The sequence below is a fragment of the Colius striatus genome, chromosome 23 (assembly GCF_028858725.1).
Source record: "Colius striatus isolate bColStr4 chromosome 23, bColStr4.1.hap1, whole genome shotgun sequence".
NCBI classification, from domain to species: domain Eukaryota; kingdom Metazoa; phylum Chordata; class Aves; order Coliiformes; family Coliidae; genus Colius; species Colius striatus.
In genome coordinates, this window is record NC_084781.1 from 1,531,766 (window position 1) to 1,556,881 (window position 25,116).

The 25,116-nt window shown below is 55.6% G+C and overlaps 1 protein-coding gene across 4 annotated transcripts in view; it reads right to left on the reverse strand.

Annotated features, from left to right (window-relative positions):
• Positions 1–5,305: 5,305 nt before the first annotated feature.
• Positions 5,306–25,116, reverse strand: part of ARHGAP32 (Rho GTPase activating protein 32) — a 221,410-nt gene continuing 201,599 nt past the window's right edge. For all 4 annotated transcript variants that reach the window (XM_062014052.1, XM_062014049.1, XM_062014051.1 and 1 more), the window contains 10 exons: positions 22,244–22,388; positions 21,183–21,265; positions 19,614–19,721; positions 18,535–18,680; positions 16,025–16,226; positions 14,895–15,040; positions 13,376–13,450; positions 11,618–12,457; positions 10,306–11,027; positions 5,306–7,992 (listed from right to left, as the gene is read on the reverse strand). In XM_062014052.1, the coding sequence (XP_061870036.1) occupies positions 5,845–7,992; positions 10,306–11,027; positions 11,618–12,457; positions 13,376–13,450; positions 14,895–15,040; positions 16,025–16,226; positions 18,535–18,680; positions 19,614–19,721; positions 21,183–21,265; positions 22,244–22,388 (4,615 nt within the window). In that variant the 3' untranslated portion in view covers positions 5,306–5,844. The remainder of the gene's footprint in view (positions 7,993–10,305; positions 11,028–11,617; positions 12,458–13,375; positions 13,451–14,894; positions 15,041–16,024; positions 16,227–18,534; positions 18,681–19,613; positions 19,722–21,182; positions 21,266–22,243; positions 22,389–25,116) is intronic.

The window sequence follows — 25,116 nt, forward strand, 5'->3', positions numbered from 1 at the left end:
AAAAAAGCCATCCCTTAGATATCAGGAGTTGGAAACGTGAAGGGAACCCTTTGAAGTAGCCTGAAGAGTTGGCTTTTGGAGGCAAACGTGGTTTCACAGCGCTACCTGCTGGAAACCCTGCAGAAGAAAGGGGTTGGTGCCCAGGCTCAGACAATCCAAAGCATCAGCCTGTCCTCTCCCCTCTCCCTGCTCTCTGTGGCTGCATCTCAGCTGCAAGGGTGCTCCTCGGGATCAGCTGGCAGAGGAGGATGCAGGGGTTTAATCTCTGCTAGCCCCTTGTATAAAAGGTGCAGACACTCTGTTGAGCTGCCATAAATCCGTGTGAGTTTGTCTGCTGCCCTCCAGAAGTCGAGATTGGTGTTTGCCAAGTCACCTAGTTGTTCCCTGCCATCAGCCTCAAGGACAGCTTCGGTGTCAGTGCCATTAACTGATGGCTTGGAGTCATCAGCAGGAGCAGGGGTGGGCACTGAGCACTGGGGGTGATGTGGGGCAGTGTGTGAAAGCCTGGCTTGAGTTTTACCATAGTCTAGACTTTGCAGCAGTGTCTTTTAGTGTCTCTGCAGCAGGCACTGCTCCTGCTGATGTGTTGCAGAGCTGCTCTGTCTGTGTGGAGCCTCTCAAGAGTCCTGGTGCTGTCCTCAGGAGAAGGGGGAGTTTCTGGTGCCATGGAGATGTTCAACAGGACCTGGGAGTGCAAATAAATGAGCCAGCACTGTGCCCTCCTGGGCAAGAAGCCAACAGCAACCTGGGGGCATCCAGCGGAGTGTGGGCAGCAGGGCCAGGGAGCTTCTGCTCCCCTTTGCTCTGCTCTGCCACAGCTGCTGAGGCCTCAGCTGGAGTCCTGTGGCCAGTTGTGGGCTCCCCAGCTGCAGAGGGACAGGGAAGTGCTGCAGAGAGGCCAGTGCAGGGCTGCCAAGATGCTCAGGGCACTGGAGCATCTTCCTTGTGAGGAAAGGCTGCGGGACCTGGGGCTGGTCAGGCTGGAGGAGACTGAGGGGGGAGCTCAGTAACAGTTACAAGTACCTAAAGAGTGGGTGTCAAGAGGATGAGGTGACACTTTGGTCTGTTGTCTCCTCTGCCAGGGCAAGGGAAAATGGACATAAGATGGAACACTACAAGTTCCACTGGGACAGCAGGAGCAAGTCCTTTGGTGCTGAGGTGAGCCCTGGCCCAGGCTGCCCAGGGAGGGTGTGGAGGCTCCTTCTCAGGTTTCCAACCCCACCTGGACACGTTCCTGTGCCCCCTGTGCCTGAGGGGAACCTGCTGTAGCAGGGGGTTGGGCTGATTGAGCTCTGCAGGGCCCTTCCCACCCCACCACTCTGGGATCCTTTATTCTGTGGGTCCCTCTTTGCTCAGCTGGAGAGGCTGTGTGCCTCTAAACCAGTCGATGTGGATTGCCAAGTGAGGAACTGGGAGCAGGGGAAGTGACTGTTTCACAAGATGGATGTACCACAAGCCTTTGTAGCTCTGGGTGCCCACACGGGCAGCTTCTGGGTCCAATGTCCCCTGGCAGTGCTGGCACAGGCTGTGGCTGCCCTCCCTCCATCACAATCCCATGAGGCTGCTTCCCCTCCTGGCAGCAGTTCTCAAGAGCATTCTCTTTTACAAGACTACTAAAAGACCTTCTCCTAGTGTTGCAAATGTACAGAATGAGCTTCATCTCATTATCTTTTTGCCATTAATTAAGAGCAGCAGCACCCTGGTGCCCATTTGCACCGCAGCCTGTGAATGCAAAGTCGCCTCAACACCCCCCTCAAAGCACAGCCCCAAACTGTGCTTAATTAATTAATCAATCAATGAAGCAGAGGCAAAAACCAACCCCCCCCCACACACACACACACAAACACGAGGGAATAGTGTTTTTTGAACCTGGCTTGATTAATGCTGTCAAGTTGTACATCTGAGTGTTGAGCTCAGTGGGACTCGTTGCTTCTTTTGTCTTTAATACCACAAAGACACCTCAGTCTGGATTGTTGCATTACAGTACAAATAAAAACAACCCAAAATAAAATGGAAACAGAAACCAAACCAGAACCAAACCACATCTGCCATTGTACGAGGTGTGAGGAGGAGAAGAGAGGTTGAGATATTTACAGAGAGGGGAAAGGTGGATGGGAGGGGGGACCACAAAAAGTATTTACATAAAAATACAGGAGCTTGTCAGCAGATACATTATACACCAGTTCACAAAAAAAAGGAGAGAGAGAGACACTATATAAATTAAAGTGAAGTCCAAAGGTTAACCCAAGACTGTTGTGGGATGTTTCTTCTCATGCGGCTCAGGGAAGGAAAAAAACAAACCCAAATCAAGTTGTCTACAGCAGGGAACTGCAAAACAACCCTTTTGTCCCCTCCCCTCCCCTCCCCACAGCTGGATGAGGTGAGGCTGCACACTGAGGTTTGGGGGAGCACGAGGCTCTGGGAGGAGTTTGCCTCAGCTGGCTTCTGTCAAGAGGAAAATGAGTTCTCATCCCTGTTTCCTACCATGGGACACGCTGGGTTTGGTGAGTACAGGTGGGGTTCTGTCCCTTGCTTGGGGTTAGGGAGAGGGGCAATGTGTTTGTAGGTTGGTTTTGGTTTGGTGGAGCCCCTTAGTACCAGTGTGTAATCCTCACTCCCCCCTTCAAGTGATGAGCATCCAATGGGGATCTTGGGAAAGACACAGGCACGAAGTTGTGGGTGTTTTGTCTTATGTGCATATAGGTTTCACCTGATAAAGGCTCTTTAAACATCACAAATGAATGCTGAAGGCTTCACAGGGGGTGGGTCCTCCTTATTCACCTCCTGTCTCCACCTGCCTTTTGCCAAGGAAGCTCTCCTATGGGTCACAACACTACACTCCAAAAGCAGAGGTGAAAATCCAGAGCTGCAGCATGCTATTGGACCCTGAAAATCCAGAGCTGGAGCACAGTACTAGACCCTCAAAATCCAGAGCTGGAGCATGCTGTTGGGCCTTGAAAATCCAGAGCTGGAGCACAGTACTAGACCCTCAAAATCCAGAGCTGGAGCACACTACTGGACCCTGAAGATCCAGAGCTGGAGCACGCTACTGGACCCTGAAGATCCAGAGCTGGAGCACGCTACTGGACCCTGAAGATCCAGAGCTGGAGCATGCTATTGAACCCTGAAAATCCAGAGCTGGAGCACACTATTGGACCTGAAGATTCAGAGCTGGAGCATGCTATTGGACCTGAAGATCCAGAGCTGTACCATGCTATTGGACTCAGAAAATCCCGAGCTGGAGCACGCTACTGGACCTGGAGCACACTGGGATCCCAACCTTTGCATGCACTAAGGAGAAACTGAGCTGAAAGCTTCAGAAGGGGTGACTGCAGCCAGCTCGTGGCAAGTGGAAGGGAACTACTCAAGAATGTAGCTGCTGATCATCTTGCTGGGGACAGGGTGAGGCAACAAGCCACTCTGAGCAGCCCTGGGCTCCAACAGACTCTGACTTGCATTGCTGTCCCCTCACTAGATCCTCCACCTCACCCAGACACCTGCTACAACCTCCCCACCTCGTTCAGCTCCTCTTGGAAAGACACTGCTGGATGTTTTATGGCCAATCAACTCCATGAGGATGTCAACCTCGTGTTCCTAAGGTCCACCAGCCAGAGCACGGTGCAGAGCTGCATAGTTCAGGATATGGCTTTGCATGGGGCAGGAGCAAACAACATGGTGCTGGTGAAGCTGTGGGCAGTGGCAAGGCCAAGGGAAAAGGGAACTCATCTGCCTGACTGCCTGGGAAAAGCTGCTGCCTTGCCTTTGCATCTGAGGTTGTTTTTTGGGGCTCCACACCTGGTGTACAGAGTTAGGTTGGGTTCTCCTGGAAGCTTCCAGCCCTCCAAGTCCACCCCCATGTGATGGGAGCATCTGCTTTTACTGGAGCCTTCCCTGCTCTCAAGGGAAAGGCTTGTTGGGGGTGTGGGGCTGCACTTCCAGAAGCTCTTTTGGAAGGGTGCTGGAAGCTTCACCATGAAATGAGAGGGTGCTCAGCCCCTTGGCACCTCACTGAGGAGCCCAAGGCTGCGAGGAAGAGGATGGCACTTGGCTTCTAAAGGGAGCAGGAAACCTCCAGAGGCATTTCCAACAGCAGGAGGGCAGTCCTGGTTAAGGTAAGGCCTAAAAGGGAGCTTTGGGGAGTTAAGGCTTTCATGGGGAGAGAAGGCTGACCTACAGCTCTCACTACCTGAATCCCAAAATAGCCTGAACCAAACTCATTGCCCAGAGACCTCAGGTGGCTGCTGAGGGCTGGCTCTGCTCCCAACCCCTCTACCTGGTTGTTACTCACAGCACAGTGTGGTAACCTGGATCATCACAGTGCTGCTTTCCCCCCTCCCACTTTGTTTCTGACTGCCAGATTTATTTCATGTGAAGAACAACTCCAAACAGAAGGCTTCCAACAACAGCATTGCACAATGAAACAGGAACTGCAGTGCTGCTGAGGCAGCCCCCAGACAAGGCTACAAGGTTATAAGAAGCAAACAGCTAAAGGCTAGCTACTCAAAGCAGGTTTTTCCTTATGTCTGAAAAGCTCCAAACCAGCCATAAAACCTCTGTCCAAATAAACCCCCCCAAGCCCTGAGGTCTCTTTAAGGTTCAGAGCTGTGTGCTAACCACAGCACCTCCAGCACCCCCAGGAATGGCCTTGGAACTTTATCAGTGAACACTTAGAAACCTCCTAAACCTCAAGTATTGCTTGCAAGCCAATGCCATGGATGTGCTTTTATTTATAGGGTGGGGATGGAAGGGCTGAGGAGCTGCCCTGGCTGCTTTTTACAGGACAGCAAGCTTTTGGATGCTGAGGGACAAGGTTCTGGTGTATCTCAGCCTGTATCTCAGCCTTTAGCTATCTCAGCCCCTGCTGCTTTCCTTACACAGTTCTTCCCAGCTGGGAAGTTGGGCTCCAGTTTACCACCAGGCCATAATGTTTGTAACTTGGGGGTTTTTACAGAGAGATGATATTGTCTGTGTAGCCAAAACATGGTGGGGGATGGTCTGGACTGAGCTCAGCAGCAGCAGAGAGGAGCTGGCAGGAAAGGGCTGTGTTGTCCCCAGCTCCCTTTGGTGTGTTTCTGTGGTTTAGGTTCTTTCTTGGGATGAGAAACTCCAAACTTGCCCTACTTGGCTTCCACAGCTCTCCAACAGAGAAACTGAGCATCATTTGATTTTACTTACAGTCAGAAGCAGCTTGGGATCAAAAAAGAGCCTTGTGTTTTGAACTTGCTTCAGAGCCTGTTCCCCAGTGTCTACACCAGGCTCCCACCCCCTCCCCTCAAAGTGGATCCACCCCCCACCCCAAGCACTGATCTTCTTCAAGGAGGAGGCAGGCCCTTGAGAAGAAAACCCACCTCAGAGAGGAAGGGGGAAGAACAAGGCTTCTTCCAAGGCCCTGGAGCCTCTTCCTGGGGGAGGTGGTGATGGGCTGAGCACGTTACTCCACGCAGGGCTGGCTGGCAGGAGAGCTGCATGCACGGCTACATCATGCACAGGGACGGTGAGGGGAGCGCTGGGAGCTGCCACCAGCAAATCCAGGCAAGGACAAAAACCTTTTCCTTCCTTCCTTCCTTCCCTACCCCAACAACAGCTGTCCTAAACCTCCACGGCGGGGAGGGGGGAGAGAAAAGACCACCAACCCCTCTACTCCATCAAACCAGCGAGTGGGGTGGGGATGGAGGTGAGGGGTGGAGGCAGAGGGGGAGGCTTTGCACACTGGGGCAGGGTTGGGGGAAGCTTTTTTTGGGAGGAAGGGGTGTTTGGGGGGTGTTTTCCATCACTGAAAAAATAAAACAGTCCGCTGTCCAGCAGAGGCTGCGTAGACTCTATCCCTCCTTCCCCCACAGCAGCTCACTCCACGTGCACCTCTGTCTCAGGCCTCTGCAAGCACAGCTCGGTGGGGAGGAAAGCTCCCTGCCCCAGGGCCGTGGCGTAAGTCCTACTGTGCACGTGAGCAAAAGCTGGGGGCACAAACCCCCCGCCGCCTCCTCCTCCTCCTCCTCCGCCATAACCCCCCCTTTGGTGCTGAGGCAGGGTATGGTAATCCTCCAGGTTATCGTACTGGGACAGCACAGTCACGGTGCTTTGGCGTTTGCCCAGGGTTTGGTAGGGGTACAGGAGGGCCGAGTCCCTCTCCAGGCTCTCGGGGTGCTGCAGGCGGAGGCTGTGGCTGCGCTCGGGCTTGGGCGGTGGGGCCATGGGGGAGGCGGCGTGGTGGTGGTGGTGGTGGTGGTGGTGATGGTGGTGATGGTGCTGCTGCTCCTCCTCCTTGTAGCAGTCTCGGGGGTGTTTCTCCAGCGAGGCTCTGGCTCGAGACCTCTCCAGCTCCGGCCTGTCCTCCGCCAGCCTCGCCTCCTTGGTGGGGTTGAGCCTGAGCCCGTCGGGGAGGAACTTCCCCGCCGCCTGCTGGTACTCGGGGGGCTCGGGGCCGCCCTTGGGCCTGTACTCGGGGTAAGGGGGCCCGTTCTTGGCCTCGGGAGCTTGCCTGTGGCTCGCGTCCTGCTGCGGCCGGTGCTCGGCGGCGCCGCAGCCCCCGGCCTCGTGCGGCTTCCTCCCGCGGACGCTGCTCTGCTTCTGCGGCAGGGCCGGCCTGTCCGGGGCCCCGCTGCCGTAGGGGTAGTGGGCTCGCTCGGGCTCCGCCTCGGCGTGCTGCTGCACGTAGTAACGCTCGTCCCCCTCGGCGGCGGCGGCCTTGGCCGGGTACCTGCCCTCCTTCCCCTCCGCCACGCTCAGGAGGCCGCTCCTGCCCGGGTCGGACTTGCTGCGCGAGTGCACGGCGTCCAGCGCCCCCAGCTCGTCCTGCGGCGCCACGTTGTCGTACTGCGACACGGGCGGCCCTTTGGCCTTGTGGCGCGCGCGGCTCTCGCGCCGGAGGGACTGCAGCCGGTACTTGTCCATGTCCTCCAGGTCCCACGACACGTACACGTGCTTGACGTCGGGGGCGGGCGGCACGTCCCTGCTCACGAAGCTGTGCTCCTTCCCCGCCAAAGCTCCGCGGGGGTACGCGGCCAAGCCCGGGGAGCGGTACGAGCCTTTGCCGGGGAAGCGCGAGGCGTAGGAAGCCGGCTCCCTGCCGGGCAGAGCGGGGAACGGCCGAAGCCTCACCGTGCTGTACGGATCCAGCTCGTAAAAGCTCCCGTCGTAGTAGGAGGAGGAGGAGGAGGAGGAGGAAGAGTAGGGGCTGTAGCGATAGTGCACCCGCCCGTTCTCGAAGTAAGGCTGGAGCTGAGTGACGTGGTAGTCGGAGTGGGGCTGGAATGGCTTGTACTGGTACAGCGGCCTGGGGCAGTAGAGGGGCTCGTCGTCCGGAGGCACCTCGGTGCGGGAGATGGGCACGGAGCGGACGGCGGCGGCGGCAGGGGCGACGTGCAGCGACTGCACCCGCCGGATGCTCGGGTAGGGCGGCGCGTCCTCGGCGTAGGCGGCGGGGCCCAGCTCGGCGCGCCCGCGGGCTTTGGCGTGCGGAGCCTTGCCCTGGGCGAAGGCGCCGGCGCGGGGGGCGTAGGGCTGGTGCTGCTCGGGCTTGGCGTGGTACTGGTGCGGCGGCGCGGCTCTGTGCGGGGGGTAAGGCTCGGGCTCGGCCGCGCCGTCCGCCCTGGGGTGCGGCGCGTAGGCGGGTTGCAGCGAGGAGTGCTTGGGAGGGGGCGGCGGCGGCGGAGGGGGAGGCAGCAGGGCTTCTTCCAGCATGGAGGAGCCGAGGAAGGGGTGGTAGGCGGAGGGAGGGATGGAGTCGGCGTTGCCGGAGTGCAGGGCGGCCGCCAGCTTGCTCTCCAGCGTCCGGACGGGCGGGAGCGGGGCGGTGAAGCCGTAGGAGGGGTGGGCAGGGACGGACTCGGAGCGCAGGTGCAGAGGGGGAGCCCGGGGGGCCTCCCGAGCCTTCTCCAAGTGGCTCTGGGGCCCCGTGGGGAGGGAAGAGGAGCAACGGGCAGCTGAGCAGCTGTCTGGGACGAAGCCGGGGGTGGGCTCAGGTGGCTTCTCGGGTGCAGCTGCACCCCAAACCTAGGGGGTAGAAACAGCAGCGGTTAGAGGCGCCTTCCCCCTTTACTCTGCAGGTAAAACGGCCCAGATGCTCCAAGGGTTGCTCCTGTGCCTGGTTTCTGTGCAGAGCCACTGGCCTCCTGTGCCTGGTTTCTGTGCAGAGCCAGTGGCCTCCTGTGCCTGGTTTCTATGCAGAGCCAGTGGCCTCCTGTGCCTGGTTTCTGTGCAGAGCCAGTGGCCTCCTGTGCCTGGTTTCTGTGCAGAGCCAGTGGCCTCCTGTGCCTGGTTTCTGTGCAGAGCCACTGGCCTCCTGTGCCTGGTTTCTACACAGAGCCAGTGGCCTCCTGTGCCTGGTTTCTGTGCAGAGCCACTGGCCTCCTGTGCCTGGTTTCTACACAGAGCCAGTGGCCTCCTGTGCCTGGTTTCTGTGCAGAGCCACTGGCCTCCTGTGCCTGGTTTCTATGCAGAGCCAGTGGCCTCCTGTGCCTGGTTTCTATGCAGAGCCAGTGGCCTCCTGTGCCTGGTTTCTGTGCAGAGCCAGTGGCCTCCTGTGCCTGGTTTCTGTGCAGAGCCAGTGGCCTCCTGTGCCTGGTTTCTGTGCAGAGCCAGTGGCCTCCTGTGCCTGGTTTCTACACAGAGCCAGTGGCCTCCTGTGCCTGGTTTCTGTGCAGAGCCACTGGCCTCCTGTGCCTGGTTTCTATGCAGAGCCAGTGGCCTCCTGTGCCTGGTTTCTGTGCAGAGCCAGTGGCCTCCTGTGCCTGGTTTCTACACAGAGCCAGTGGCCTCCTGTGCCTGGTCTCTATGCAGAGCCACTGGCCTCCTGTGCCTGGTTTCTGTGCAGAGCCAGTGGCCTCCTGTGCCTGGTTTCTGTGCAGAGCCACTGGCCTCCTGTGCCTGGTTTCTGTGCAGAGCCAGTGGCCTCCTGTGCCTGGTTTCTGTGCAGAGCCAGTGGCCTCCTGTGCCTGGTTTCTATGCAGAGCCAGTGGCCTCCTGTGCCTGGTTTCTGTGCACAGCCACTGGCCTCCTGTGCCTGGTTTCTGTGCAGAGCCAGTGGCCTCCTGTGCCTGGTTTCTGTGCACAGCCACTGGCCTCCTGTGCCTGGTTTCTATGCAGAGCCAGTGGCCTCCTGTGCCTGGTTTCTGTGCAGAGCCAGTGGCCTCCTGTGCCTGGTTTCTGTGCAGAGCCAGTGGCCTCCTGTGCCTGGTTTCTACACAGAGCCAGTGGCCTCCTGTGCCTGGTTTCTGTGCAGAGCCACTGGCCTCCTGTGCCTGGTTTCTATGCAGAGCCAGTGGCCTCCTGTGCCTGGTTTCTGTGCAGAGCCAGTGGCCTCCTGTGCCTGGTTTCTGTGCAGAGCCAGTGGCCTCCTGTGCCTGGTTTCTATGCAGAGCAACTGGCCTCCTGTGCCTGGTTTCTGTGCAGAGCCAGTGGCCTCCTGTGCCTGGTTTCTGTGCAGAGCCAGTGGCCTCCTGTGCCTGGTTTCTGTGCACAGCCACTGGCCTCCTGTGCCTGGTTTCTATGCAGAGCCAGTGGCCTCCTGTGCCTGGTTTCTGTGCAGAGCCAGTGCTGCAGGTTGCCTCTCTCAGCTAAGGGCAGCGTGGTGCCTCAGGGAGGTTTTGGGACCCATCAGAACCTGCTCTCTGCAAGCCTCCGACTGGAGAAAGGGGAGGAGGTGGCTGTCTCTGCCCAGCAACAAGTTACAACTTCTCCACAGTTGCCACAGTGTGGTGTTTAGGTGCTCTGCTTCTAACTGTACCTGGGTTTAAACTCCTGGCTGAGCGGATCAAGCAGTGTAAGCTTGATGAATGTCATCTTGATTACAGCAGAAATCCCCTCCTGAAGAAATCCTGTTCCTCAGCTCATGGGAGCCAACCCTCCCACCACATCTCCCCCTCACGCTGGGAGCCTGACCTGCTTTACTACACGATGGAGCTGGAGCACACAAAGTTCCACCTAAACATAAACAAACCTCTTTTACTCTGAGGGGGGTGATGGAGCACTGGAACACACCCAGGGAGGGTGTGGATGCTTCTCAGCTTCCAAACCCACCTGGACACGTTCCTGTGTGACCTGGTCTAGGTGGGAGCTGCTTCTGCAGGGGGCTGGGACTGGATGAGCTCTAGAGGTCCCCACCACTCTATGCTGGAACAGGGTACTGTCAGTGTTGTTTCCCAGCCCTTCTGCACTGTCACCCCAGCAGATAAAGGACAGCAGCCACCCTGAGCTGCCCACTGAAGGACTTCTGCACTCTCACCCTGCCCTTCCCGCTCAGCTGCACCTCTCCTGCTCTCCCAGCTGCCTCTGGCCCCTCTCTCCCAGAGCTCAGCCCCTCCATACCTGGCTGGAGCTGCCGGACGCCTTCCCGGGGGCGGCTGGCACTTGTCCCATGGCTGCCGGGGGCTCCTGCCTCTGCGGTGGGGCTGCTGGAGCCGGGGGGCTGGTGCTGAAGTAGGCTGCAGGAGCTGGGGGGCTTTTCTCCCCAGAGCTCACCAGAGGAGGAGACGGGAGTTTATCCTCAGCGGCGCAGGCGGGGAGATGGAGCTGAGCCCTGTCCGCGGCGGGGGGCTCCCGGGCCGCCTGCTCCCAGCCCCCCGGGGCAGCTTCTCTGTCCCCCCCGAGCTGCTCCTGCTCTGCATCCCTGCCCCCAGGCAGCTCCCCAGGAGGAGGAGGGGGAGGAAGAGGAGGGGGCTCCCGGTTCCCAGGCGCACCGGGCGGGTGGTTCAGCTCGCCGGGCGCTCCGCTCCCGTGCGACTCCTGCTCCAGGCTGCGGAAGTGGAGCCGGCTGTCGGGCGGGCCGCTATGGAGGTGCAACTTGTCTGGAGGACAGGCAGAGAGATGGAGCTTTTCTAGAGCTGTGCCAGCTTCCTTCTCTCCGTAATTTGTGCTTTCAGAGGGAGCATCTCCCGGCCTTTTGTGAGCCTGGGCGGACGCCTGCTGCGCCGACTCGGCTAACGCCAGCGCCAGCATGCGCGCCGCGTTTTTCGGAGGAGGAGGAGGGATAAGAGACACAGAACTGACGGGAACAGGAGGATCCTGGGGGGAGTCGAGGGCAACTGCTCCTAATGGGGGGAAAATTGAGAGAGAGAGTTGTTTTTTATGTTACCTGAGAGAGTGAGCTAACCTTAACACAAAAAAGAAAGCACACCAAAAGACCAGAGGCTTTTCCACTCCTCCTGCGTCCTCCGGCTCGCATGCAAACGCTGCTGGGTAGCACAGAACAAAGGCAAAGAAACACCAAAGAAAAGCACAAGAGGCTGTTCTAAAGGCTCCTCTTGCATTTCTAGAGGTAAGTGGCAGAGAAGGAGATAAACCTGAACTCAAAAAGGTCCCTTCTTCAAGCAGCTGTTTCAAGTCTTAGATGCTCGAGTGGTTGAAATGATTTGGGACATGCTACAGATTCTCACCAGGGGCAAGGGGGGAAGAAACCAAGGTGGTGTACAAAGCAGCATGGCAAAACTTATCCAAGACTGGTGTGATTGATGCAAGGGAGGAGGCAGGTTAAAACCTTCCTGATCTGCACAGCCCTGCGAGCCCCTGGTGAGCAGAACAGCCAGGCAAGCCCCTCTCCCCAAGGCACGCAGAGGAGGACGTTTCTGAGAGCAGGTCCCCTTTGGGACTTAAAGAAAGAAGGGAGGAAAGTGCACTGTACCTGGCTGTGCGTGTCCAGAGGGTACAGCCTGGTTCTGACTGCTTGCCATGAGTCTCTCCCCTTCTTCTGGCAACTCTGCTTTGCCAGCAGCCCCTAGCTGGGCCTGCTGGAGCTCTTGCTGGGCTCCTTCCCCAGGCTCACTGGTTTTCAGGGGCAAGGCCATCTGTGTTGGGGACCTGTTGGTGACTTCGGTGGCGCCGGCGCCTTTGCCCCAGCCGCAAGCAGAGGAGTTTCGGCATGAGGTGGCCGCTGCTCCCACGGTGTCGGGCGGTGGGAAGGAGACGGGCTCAGCCATGGGGGTGGGTGGGGAGGATCTCAGGGGCTTCCTTCCCACCTTGGGGGAGAAGGGAGGGGGTTTCATTGCCTTCTCTTCCGTGGGGCTCAGGTCCATGGTAAAGAAAGGACTCATCTTCTCTTGGAAAGGGGAGACTGGCTCAGAGCTCGTGGCGCTGCCGGGTGTCTGCGACTGGCTGCCTGACTCTGTATCCTTCTTTAGGAAGCTTGGCTTCTCCTTACTCACACCCACTGCTTCCAGCAGAGAGGTGCTGCTGTCCAGGCACTCGCACTCTGCTTGGGGTGGGCTGCATTGGAAAGACATGGGGTCAAAATCCAAGCTGGCCACGCCGATGTCGGGCGGGCTGAGGTCGACGTCCTCGGCGGAGCGAGGGGAAATGAGGGCAGGGACGTGGATGAGCCCCTCGTCCCCATCACTGTCCTCCTGGGGCAGGTTGTCGTAGGAATTGCAGCGGTTCATGTTGCCCAGGAGCTCTCCGTTGAAGGAGGCTGACAGAGCATCGCTGCTGGACCTGGGCCGGCGGGGTCGGAACAGTTTGGATTCCCCTGGGAAAGGAGCAGATACAGAGGGGTTAGTTTTAGGGGTCCAGGAGGTGATGGTGCAGAGGGGGGTGTTTCATAGAATGGGAGGGGTTGGGAGGGACCTTTAGAGCTCATCCAGTGCAAACCCCTCTGCAGAAGCAGCTCCCACCTAGATCAGGTCACACAGGAACGTGTCCAGGGGGGGTTTGAAGAGCTCCAAGGAAGGAGCCTCCACACCCTCCCTGGGCAGCCTGGGCCAGGCTCCCTCACTGAAACACTCAAATACTTCTTTCTTATGTTTAAATGGAACTGTTTGTGTTGCAGCTTCATCCCATCACCCCTTGTCCTGTTGCTGGCTACTATAGAAGAAAGGGATGTCCCAACCTCCTGACACTTGTAACTATTACTGAGCTCCCCCCTCAGTCTCCTCCAGACTGAACAGCCCCAGGTCCCACAGCCTTTCCTCACAAGGAAGATGCTCCAGTGCCCTGAGCATCTTGGCAGCCCTGCACTGGCCTCTCTGCAGCACTTCCCTGTCCCTCTGCAGCTGGGGAGCCCACAACTGGCCACAGGACTCCAGCTGAGGCCTCAGCAGCTGTGGCAGAGCAGAGCAAAGGGGAGCAGAAGCTCCCTGGCCCTGCTGCCCACACTCTGCTGGATGCCCCCAGGCTGCCATTGGCTTCTTGGCCACTGTTTAGTCCTACAGCAGTGTGCAAGCTGCTCTCCCAGTGAGCTCTCAACACAGCAGTGATGGAGCAAGCAGCAGCTCCTCGTTGTGCTTGCTCAAGCTCTTTCACAGCAGCAGTCAGGTGAGATTTAAGCTGTGTGCAAGAGATCTGCTGGAGACCTAAAGTATTTTCCTTCCCACCTTGGGTTAGAATGTTCAGTTCCTTCCCACCTCTCCCCTAAGTGGCTCCAAAGGCAGGAGCTGCTGTGCCTTACCATCGACGGCGTGCAGAGAGGTGAGCGATTCCTCGCTCTTGGCCGAGCGAAGGGTCCCGCTGTCTCCTCTTCCACCTGAGGGAAGGCAACAGACACTGAGAACCTGAATGGTACAAATGGTTTATAGCTGGGCTAAGAAAACAGGGAGGAAAAGCAGTGGTGGCAGGAAAACCACAAATGGCTTTGCAGCAACAGCAAAGCTGTCCCAGGAGGAAGCGCTTTGGTTTGGGTTTGTTTTCACTCCAAAGCCCTTAAAGGAAACCTTGATGCTGCCCCACTGTTGAAGTGCTTTGCTGACAGAGCCCTGTTTGGGATGACAGCCTGACCTGCAGTGAGCCCTTTGACCTTGAGACTCCAAACTATCCCCCTTCAAAATGCTTCCAAAGCCACCTGGACACGCTGCTGTGATCAAGGGGAATGTCCTTCAGTAGGGAGTTGGGCTGGATGAGCTCTGCAGGGCCCTTCCAACCTCCCCCCTTCTCTGAGTCTATGAATGTGTGTGTTATACTGAAGCCTTGAGAGCCACAACTTGACAAAGGTACTGGGGAGAAGTCAGTGGGCCCCTGCTGAGGGGTCTGTGGTTGCTGTTCTGACATTTGGACAGAGACAGTTAATTCCCTACAGGAAAGGGCTGGAAATTCAGCTGCTGCAGCTCCCAGAGTTTGGTGGCTGCCTGACACTGGTGACACTGCTGAAGGTGTTTGTGGGGAAGTGCCTTGCCTGGGTTGAACTGCAAAGGGAGTCAGAACTGTCTGACTTCACAGCAAGAGTGTCAGGAGGAATGATGCTGAGACTTCAGTGTAGGAACTGTTCTCAGACTTATTAAAGCTACTGTGAGAGGAGCATTAGAGACGGGTGTGCTGTCCTGGAGCTAAGGTGAGCTCCCTCGGGGGAACTGCAGCTCAGTGACGGTGTTATACACAGCTTGAACGCTAGATGGAGATCAAACCCCACTGCAGGCACTGACCCTGGTGCCCAAAAAGCCTCGTTTGGCTTGGTTTTAGAAGCTGGCTTTGCACTCTCACCTGCCAGGGCTATGGCATTCACCTCCTTGCACTCATAGATGCCAGGGGTATGGCTTTCAGCTCCTTGCATTCTTATGTGCCAGGGCTATGGCTCTCACCTCCTTGCACTCTCACCTGTCAGGGCTATGGCTTTCAGCTCCTTGCACTCTCACCTGCCAGGGCTATGGCTCTCACCTCCTTGCACTCTCACCTGCCAGGGCTATGGCTTTCAGCTCCTTGCACTCTCACCTGCCAGGGCTATGGCATCCACCTCCTTGCACTCTCACCTGCCAGGGCTATGGCTGTCACCTCCTTGCACTCTCACCTGCCAGGGCTATGGCTTTCAGCTCCTTTCACTCTCACCTTCCAGGGCTATGGCTCTCACCTCCTTGCACTCTCACCTTCCAGGGCTATGGCTTTCAGCTCCTTGCACTCTCACCTGCCAGGGCTATGGCATCCACCTCCTTGCACTCATAGATGCCAGGGCTATGGCTGTCACCTCCTTGCACTCTCACCTGCCAGGGCTATGGCTTTCATCTCGGAGGGCTCGCTGGGATTGCGCTGCAGCTTCCGTTTGGACACGGATGAAGACTTGCCCAGGTTGAAGAAGGAACGCCAGCTGCCCACTGGTGACTTCTTCATCTTGCTGGGAGGCCTTTTCCTGGAGGGAAGAAAGCAAATGGCTCAAGGGGGAAGCTGCATTTAGCTCCTGCTACTGGTTGTTGGTTATTAGCACTAGCTGGCTTCTGCTGAAACAAAGTTGAGCAAGTCGGGTCTGTCAGAGCTGAAGAGGAGGTTTTCATGCTAGAGCTCAGCCATAAAGGTCCATCCCACCAAACTGTGCAGAGCAGGTGAGCAAAGGCAGCTCAGGGATGGCTTTTATTTACCTGGGAGATGCACCAGATCCCTGGGGCAGCTATTCCAGAGCACCCCTGGGGCAGCTATTCCAGAGCATCCCTGGGGCAGCTATTCCAGAGCACCCCTGGGGCAGCTCAAGAGCATCTCTGGGGCAGCTATTCCAGAGCATCCCTGGGGCAGCTCAAGAGCATCCCTGGGGCAGCTATTCCAGAGCATCCCTGGGGCAGCTCAAGAACATCCCTGGGGCAGCTATTCCAGAGCATCCCTGGGGCAGCTCAAGAACATCCCTGGGGCAGCTATTCCAGAGCATCCCTGGGGCAGCTCAAGAACATCCCTGGGGCAGCTATTCCAGAGCATCCTTGGGGCAGCTCAAGAGCATCCCTGGCTCATGCTGTACAAGCACCTTTGCCTCCTCCTACTGCCATATTTCATTTCCACTGTCATCAACTGCTTCACTTCAAAGGGAACTTGGATTTGTCACAGGAAACTAGTCCTAAAACCTGGAAAGCCTCAGTGTTTCCAGGTGTTCTCCCTGTTCACATCATGAGGAGAGACAGCTAGGCTTGTGGCTTTATTGATGCAATGAGAAGGCTGCTGAAAGCTTCTCCTGCACAGAAGGATTAATAGACCTCCAGCACAAGGAGTTATATGGCTAAAGTGAATCCACCAGACAACCTGGACTCCAAAGCAGGTGGAAGAGTGCCTTCAATACTTTCTATAGTCAATATCAGCAAGTTTTGGGTGTAATCAACCCCCTCCATGTGCTGGAAAGGAAACACATGGGTACCTTTCAGATGGGAAGTCGATGACAGTGTGGAATTTCCCCTGTAAAGCTGCAGGGCCTTCTCCCACTTCGATGTATTTGCTGTCTGCCACGATGGGAGAGTTGATCTGGGCTTGTGTCCGTGCCTGGGCCTCCTCCAGTGTGAGCAGCTTTGTGGAAGGAGAGGACACCAGCAGTGACTTGGGCCTTGATAAAGAGCTGTGCCCTGCAAGGGAGGAAAACCACAGGCAACAGGAGAATCAGCAAACAGCAGGACAGAGATCAAAGCCCGTGGCTCTGTGTGCCTGGGGAGGTGCTGTGTTTTGTTCCATCTTTGCTCTCCCAGCTGCTGAGAAACGTGGTCAAAACAACCCTTTTGTCAGAGGCTGGACAAAAATACCTCAGCTGTGAGAGCAGCTGGGTTTATAGTCCAAAAGGAACAAGGGCAGAGGGAAGCAGGTAGGTTTGACATCTGCCAAGCTGGACTTGAGCTCCATCTGCATGCAGAAGTCTGTGGAGAAGGAGATGGCTTTCCTTGTGAAGCTTTGCTTCTGCCAGGACTGGGACCCAGCCTGATGGACACAGTGCCCAGAACCCAGCTGGGGAGTCCTGCCCTTGGCCTTTGCACAGCCTGCCCTTGTTTCTGGAGGTGAACATGGGCTTGGCAGCTGTGGATGTTGCTTCCTGCTGCCAGGACCTGTGAAGGCACGTGCAGCACCCAGGGGATGGCTGCAGAGGAGCTGAGGGGGAGAGCAGCTCTCTCTTTGCCATCACTTGCAGTGTGAGTATCCCTGGCTGTTGTCACATTGAGTTAAGGGATTGTGAGGGGAAGCATCAGCATCATTATGGGTGGAAAAGCCTTTAAAGCTGCTGGAGTCCCAGCCCTGCCCTCACCCTGCCCAGCCCAGCACTACCCCATGGCCCTCAGCACCTCAGCTCCACGGCTTTGGGATCCCTCCAGGGCTGGGCACTGCCCCAGCTCCCTGGGCAGCCTGGCACAGGGGCTGACAACCCTCCAAAGTGAAGAAGTTCTCCCTCAGCTCCAATCTAAACCTCCCCTACTTCCTGGTTGCTTCCATTCCTGTGACTCTTCCTTCTGCACTGGCCCTGCTGTGGCACATGCACAGTGTGGTGGGTGTTTGTCAGCTGGAAACACTTTGCCAGCAGAAGCCTGGGCTCCAGACCTTACCTGGAAGGGCTTAAAGGAAACACCACTTCCACTTCTCAGGCATGAAGCTGCACTTAAAACCTCTCAGAAGCACCCAAGAGGCTGTTGTCTTTGCTGTAGCACTGGGCTGCTGTGCTGTGAAACAGCCTGCCCCCTTCTCCCTGCCAGCTTTGTGTCAAAGCACACTTGAATGTGAATGACCAAGCCATTAAACTATTAGCCAAATTGACATGGGCCATCCTAAGCCTGGATAATCATTTGGCTCAGACTCTGAGCTTGCTTATCTTCCCCTGGCAGAGCTGGTCAGCCAAGCTAACTTCTGGCTCCTCTTGACTTAAAACTGCCTTCCAGTAGGAACAAAAGGTGGCCTTGGAGCAAATCTGCTGTCCCAAGTGGAGGGAGGGCTTGTGGGGTGCAGCAAATAGACTGTCAACAGCTCTCTGTACTCCCACTTTGTCAGAAGGGCAGGTTATCAAGCAGATGGTACAGAGCTCATGCTGCTTAGGAGTGGGAAAAGCTTGTCCTGTCCATGTCTGTTGATCTAATACACAGGCAATTCTTCCTGGTGCAACTGTGCTTGTTTTCACTGGAGCTGGTGCAGTGATGGCCTTGCTGGTTGCTCAAGGGAAGTTGTAGGTTCCAATGTGTCCCAGTTCATTCCTCACCCTACAGCCACAAAGCAGTGAGAGGAGTGGAGAAGTGGCAGGAGCTGCAGGGCCAATGCAAACCCAGCCCTGTGGCTGCCTGGGCCCACACAGGAGAGAAACAGCCAGGACAGCAGATGACAAAATATTCCCTGTTAAGAGCAAGACTTCAGTTTCTTCACATCAACACTGCTGAATACAGAAAGCTTTCTTGAAATCAGTTCAATTCTATTTGAGTTGGAAGGTGCTGACAAGGGGAGACAACTCAGGCATTGTGTTGTGCTGCAAGACAGCTCACATGCAAAAGCAGGCAGCAGCACTGATGCTGACAGCTGGAGAAAGAAGGGGAGGGAGCAAGGGGGACAGAGACTTGAGATCCCTTCCAATTGCTCAGTGCTGGGATGTTAAGATGTGCAATTCTCTGGAGCATCTTTGGCTTCCTAGAAAGGCACTGAGAGCAACTTAAAAACTCAGCCTGTGTTGGCCAGGTTTTATCATCATTCCCCTGGAAATCTGTCACAGAATCCCAGAGTGGTGGGGGCTGGAAGGGCCCTGCAGAGCTCATCCAGCCCAAGCCCCTGCTACAGCAGGTTCCCCTGGCTCAGGGGGCACAGGAATGCATCCAGGTGGGTTTGGAAACCTCCTGAGGAGCCTCCACACCCTCCCTGGGCAGCCTGGGCCAGGGCTCCATCACCTCAGCACCGAAGGAGGACACCACCTACCTGCTCCATCTCGTATGACTGAGCTGAGTTTGGAGCTGAAGAGGACATCCACATGGTTCAGGATGAATTCCACCACCACAGACTGGATCCTCACCTCCATGAAGGCTGCTGTCCCACTGAAGCAGGCAGACTCGATCTGCTTGGACCTGAAGGTACAAAGGCAGGTGAAGGGCAATGCCAAGAGCCAGGAGGATGGGGCAGGATTCCCTTTGGGTGATAAAGCTCCTGGGCCTGCCTGCTTCAGGGAAGAGATTCAATCCCATCAAAGCATTACATAATCCCTACTGGGTTCCAATGCAGATGTTGGCTTCAGGTTTGAAAAGGAAAGAGAAGAGCTGGGTCTGGAAGGAAAAGTCTGGCTGGAGGTAAATGAGCTGCATGCACAGAGCAGGGAGCTTTGTGTTAACTCAGTTCCACAGCTGATCCTCTAGCAGGAAATCTCTCCAGCTCACCAAGTCCCCCAAGTGTTCACCAAAGCAATCTCAGACTCTGCTCATGGGGCAACTGGCAGCAAGGAGAAAAGAGCTTTCCCTCATGAACTGCACACAGTGGGAAGCCAGGGCTTGGGTTTCTCAGGGTAGAACAAAAACAGCCCAGAAAGCAACAGAGACCAGGGCTGACTGGTTTTGTCTGACACCATTAATTCTGAGCTCCTCTCTTACTCCCATTCAAGACAAATTTTAGAGGACACGTTGACCCAAGGTAATTTCCATGACACTGAATTTCTGCAGCCAAAAGCTTTCCAGTTAAAGGCCCCAGAGACTTGGCAGTGATGCCACAGGACAAGTGGTCCTGTCTGATCAAGGCCACACAAGTCTCATCTAAGCAGGAGAGGGGGAATGGTCACCTAGAAAAGAGGATTGAGGGCTGAGGGAATCCTTCCTGCTCAGTGGAAGTGACAGGGAGACCCAAGAACTCAGGGCTGCTTCTCCCCTGGTGCCTCCAGCATTAGCCCAGGAGCTGCCCTGTTGGTCTCAAGCTCAGAATGAGTTCCCACGTGGAATTTTACAGGTCTGCCTTTGATGCTTATACAAACTCCTCTTATCTAGAAGCAGAGGGAAGGAAAAGTAAAGGAGTACCTGAGGAGGTTTGGAGCCCAGACAATTGCCAAGTTCTTGGTGTGCATGTTTGTGATGGAGCAGTAATCAGCTAAACGAGCCAAGTGCCTCATCAGGAACTCCAGTGTCCTGGAAAACAAGAGGTAGGCAAAATGTTCAGCACCAATGAGCTGCAGTGTACCAAAAACACCCCACCAAACCTCATGTCATGATTTGCTTTTGGGTTGACAGCTCTGAGACGAGAAAAGAAGCTGAACTCTGCACCCTGAGCCTGACACAGAGCTGGCTTCAGCAATCACTACCCTGGGGTGGGGCGAGGGGAATCTCTCCTGGCTGGTCCAGGCTCAATGGAAAACCTTCAGAGGCTTCTGGTCACGTTAAAAGAATAAAGAAAAGGGGGGTTTTGTTTTTGAGATGGACCCCTCCTGCCCTGCCAGCACCCCCCAGGAGGAGGGAGCACACAGCAGTGATGGGAACGCTCCTGCTGCCTCTGTGCTGTAGCTTGGCAGCAGCCCTGCCCTCTGCCTCACTGTGTCCCCTTGCTTGGGGGCTGGGGAGGGATGTGAGGCCTTTGGGGCTCCACATTCCACAAGCAGCCAAGGCCTGAAGTGATGCTGCTGGCTGGGAACAGCACAGCCAACTGCCTCCTGCTCAGGTCCCTGCACACAACTCACGGCAGAGCAGCACAAAACCAAAGTGGGGGTTTTGTTTTCCTTTTGCCAGCAAAGCTGAGGAGAGGAGGAAAGCAGCAGCCTCCTCCCTCTGCCCCATCTCACCCCCCTGGGTCTCCCAGGCATTGCCTACTCCCACTGTAGGGAAAAGGGAGAAATGCACCAGGGCAAATGAGACAGAGGAGAGGAGTTTCTGTTGGAGAAGGTCCTCACCAAGGCCCTGCACCTTCATTAACACCAACCAAATACTACACTGGGTTAGAACAAAGTGTACTACACTCATCAGCTGCTGCTCCTTGCATGGCCAGCAGCATGCAGTGATCACTCAGCTCACCTTTGTTAAGCACCATTAAGACTAATGACCATAAAGTAAGCTCCTGCTCCTCCACCACCAGCTACTTCTGCCACTACCCAGAACACCACAGCCCTTTCTTTCTTAGCACCACCAATTAGCTAGTAATACTAATTGTTTTGAATGTGTTGGTGTAATTAGCTGGTGATTTTGAAACACCAGAAGTAATTGTTCTACCAGAGGATTGTTATCATTTGCAAGCTGCTGTTATTGCTGGGGAGGAACTGAAGACAGGAAAAGCCCCTCACCCTTCTACCAATGAAACTCAAGGCCTGAAGCAATTTTGGGGCTACATTTCACCTCCTTAAATTGTCACCTCTAGAGGGATCACTGCAGCTAAGCTCTTGCCTTAGTGCCACCAGCCAGGTTGTGTTTGCCTCCTAGTTTCCAAGGGAGTCAAATGCAGCGTGTACAGTGTTTGGTGAGGAGTGAACTCAGACCCCAAATCAGCTGTGTGTGTGTATATATATGAGCACAGAGCATTTTAACACCCAGAGCACAACTGGGATGGTGCAGTTTGAGTCCTGCCAGCCAAGGATGAGGAGGCAGAGCAAAGGCTGCACTCACCTGTAGTGAGGAGGGGGCAGCTGCTGGATGACATCGTGGATTTTAACCAGCCGTTCCTCATCGGTAGCAGCAGAAACAGCGTCCTGGGAGAAGGGAAGGAGAAGGGTTAGCAGGGGGTTACATGCACATAACACCAGAATCCTGCCCCAGCAGCTTGGAATGTGTGGCCAGTGTACTTTAAGAGTGAGGGGGGGATTGTGTGGCTCTGCACAGAGAGGCATCTGTGTCTTGGGGACAGACCAGCACACATACAATGTGAGAAAGGCCAAGTCAATCAAGACCTGGGACACTTTAAAGCTTAATCAGTCACAGCAATTCCTTGTAGAGGGTGTGCAGCTCCAGGTAGCATTTGCTTCTAGTCCCAATCCTGTTCAGAGTGGCAAACAACAGGGGAAATCTCAAAGCACTGTTAGTGTCCCTGTGACCTTCTAACTTGGGGCTCCGGGAGTGGAATCCATCTGGTGATCAAAACCTAAAGGGGAAACAGGAAAGGGACCTCAAACCTGGGGCCCTGCTGCACAGCTGAAACCACAGAGTCATTCTGCTTGGGAAAGAGCTTGAAGCTGCTGCAGTCCCAGCCCTCTCCTCACCCTGCCCAGCCCAGCACTGACCCACGGCCTCAGCACCTCAGCTCCATGGCTTTGGGATCCCTCCAGGGCTGGGCACTGCCCCAGCTCCCTGGGCAACCTGGCACAAGGCTGACACCCCTCTCAGGGAAACAGTTCTGCCTCAGCTCCAACCTCAACCTCCCTGTTTCCTCTTGTCCTATTACTTTGGAGAAGAGACTGACCTCCAGCTCACTGCAGCCTCCTGTCAGGGAGCTGCAGAGAGTGCTGCTGCCTCCCCTCAGCCTCCTCTTCTCCAGGCTCAACACCCCCAGTGCTTATTCTTAGCCATCTTAAATACCTGGGGCTTGGAGACAGCCTCTTCTGATCTGTCTACAACCCCCACCTCACACAGCAGTAAGAAAGACAAGGCTCAGCTTGCTGCTGGTCCTTCCTCTGCCCAACCAGATGAATCGATGCTGAAGTGGAAAGTTCAAGTCATCACCCTGTACTCACCGAGAACTTCTCATAGAGTTGGTAGGTGAGCAGAGGGTTTGGGAGCTCCCTGAAGTAGAGTTTGCAGAGGGAGCCCACACAGTGGATGTCCTGGATGTAAATATCCTTTGTCAAGTCAGGGATCTGCTCCGAGTCAAACTCGTGGCTGGAAAGAAATGAGGAGAGAGAAATGAGCAAAGGGGGTTGAAGAGAAGGGATGCAAATAAAAGCCAGTCAAGGCAAGGCAGGGTTTCATGACTTACAGGGGAATAGAATCAGTACTGAAGTCACCAAAGCCACATGTGCTGCTGCTAGAGTGGATGTGTCCCCTAAAATTAAGACTGTTTCTTTCTAGCAAGGCTTTTTCAACTGATTGTCTGCTCCTTCTGCTGCACCAAGGCTCTTGGACAACAAGTCCCAAAGGCTGGGTGTGACCTGGAGCTACAGAGGAGGCCAGGATGAAAGCTGCTGCAATGAAAGCTGCTATCCCTTTGCATTTCTAAGGTTTGGAAATGGAAATGCTAAAGCAAAGCCCCAGGCAGCCACTGCACATGGAAACTGCCTCGGGGAAGAGCTGGTGAGCTGAGCAGCCTCTGCTCCAGGAACCACATGAAGCAAATCCCTCAGCCATTCCCTTGGGGAAGAAAAACCCCAAATCACAAGCATTTATGAAATAAAAGCTGAGCTGAGAAGGCCAAGGGCTGGCCTCACTGGAAAAGTAGAAAGTGCTGGTTCAAATTAGCAGGGCAGATTGGCAGGGACTAGTGTGGAGAGTCAGGCTGAGGGAGCTGTGAGAACAGGGCTGCTCTGCCTCAAGCTCATCTTCCCTCCCAGGGTCTTGAAGCTGTAAAGCAAAAGGGTTTTTCTCTTGGAGGCAGGGAGCTTGTGCCACAACCACAACAAGGTTGGGGGCTTGCTGGTGGCACCCCTGGCCTCTCCTCCCCCAGTGTGAGTCAGGTAATTTGTAATCTCAAAGGTAAAACAGGCTGAAGACAAAAGCACACCTTCAGCTCACCCCTCTGGGCCAGAACCTGTTTGTCCCTGTACCAAAGGCACCAGGTGTGTCTGGAACTGCAGCATCTCCCATGATCAGGAAGGAGCTCCCTCCCTCCTTCCTTCCCCCAGACACAAAGCAGTTGTGCTATGGGCAGATTGAGGGGGGCAGGAGAGGTCTCTGCTTCTTCAGACAAGAAGGTGAACAGAGCACCCCAGTTGCTCATGCCAGAGACAGCTTTGTGTGCTGCCCAGGCAGGGACTGGCTGCAGGCACAGCCCTGTGTGTTCAGCACAAACCTGACAGTGCTTTGACTCACCACTCTCTGGCAGAGACACTGTTTTCCTGCCCTTGGCTCCACAGAAGGAGGGAGAGCTCTGAGGGGAGATGAGGGACACACAGCACCCCTCCCATCCCAGTACACTCAGCCCTGTCCTGCCCTTCTCCAATACACAGCATCCTTTCATAGAAGCAAATCATGTCAGGGACATCTCCCTGCAGAGGCAGAGAGTGAAGAAAGGGCAGCCTGACCATCCTCAGCCTTCCCCCCCACCACTCTCTGCACTGGCTGTTACTTCTTTTCACCCCAAAGGAAGGTTTTGTAGTCACAGCCTCTCCAAAACAGGCAGGGCAGGGAACACAGGGACAAAGACACCAACACATTTTGCCTCCCAGCCAAACCAAGGCAGCTGCTGCACTACTGAAGTCTGTCCCCTGTCCATCTCCCACGTGGGATAAATTCCCTGCCTTCCTCTCCAACCTCTAAGTGTGGGGCATCCAATTCTTCTCTGTGAAACTTAACAGTGACTCATTGATGAGGAGGCTGCAGCTCTTCAGTTTGCAAGAAGCCCAGTGACCTGTGTTGCTGGAAATCACAGCACTGCAAGGTGTCTGACATTCACCAGACACTTCTGGCAACCTTGAGATGAACCAGGGACAGGCTCTGCAAGTTCTGCCTTGGCAAGGTCTCAGAAAAGCAAGCTGCCACTTCCATTCTCTGTCCTAGACATCATTCAAAACCATTTCTAAAGCACCTTTGGAAAACAATGAAGGAGAAAATGGTCTTGGCAAAACAAACAGGGAAATAATGGTCCAGCACAAAATGGGGAGCTGAAGGGATGGAACTGAAGCAAGGGCAAACATTTGATTTCAGCCAAGAATGCTGCAGGCAACAGCTACCATCAAGTCTCTGGTGCCTGAACATCTAAAAGCCTGGGGAGAAGAGTTTTAAAACTGAACTTGCTGTGATTAAGCTGCACCAGAGTAAGCTCATCCACCCAAGGCTTGTACAGGCACTGCACCAGCTCAAACCTGTGCCCTAAACTTGGGGACAGCAAGGAAAATAGCTCTGTGCTGCCTCTGTGAGCCCCTGGGGATGGGATAAAGCCTGGAACTGGTCCCAGCCTACCAGGTGCTGTCAGCCTCTTCACAAGAGAAGATGCCTTCCAGATGAGGGGAGGAAACCCAGCCTCAGCAAAGGAGAGAGAGCACCAATCCTGATGAGAAGGGCTCCTGGCTAGGGAGGGGACACACACACAGCCTTTCCCTCTAAGCACTGGCCAAGTATTCTTTGCACATCACTGTGGTGGGGTTGTGGGGGCAGGTTTTGGTAGTGGGGGGCTACAGAGGTGGCTTCTGGAAGCTTCCCCTGTATGTGATGGGGCCAGAGCCAGCTGGCTCTGAGATGGACCCAAGGCTGAGCCCATCAGTGATGGAAGTAACATCTCTGGGACTGACAGACTGGAGAAGGGGAAGAAGCAGCTGCACTGATGCAAAACTGCAGCAGAAGAAGGGAGTGAGAATGTGAGAGCAACACATCCACAGCCACCAGGGTGAGTGGAGGAAGAGGAGGAGGAAATGCCTGGGCACAGGGGGAAATGTAGGGCAGAGATCCACCTGCA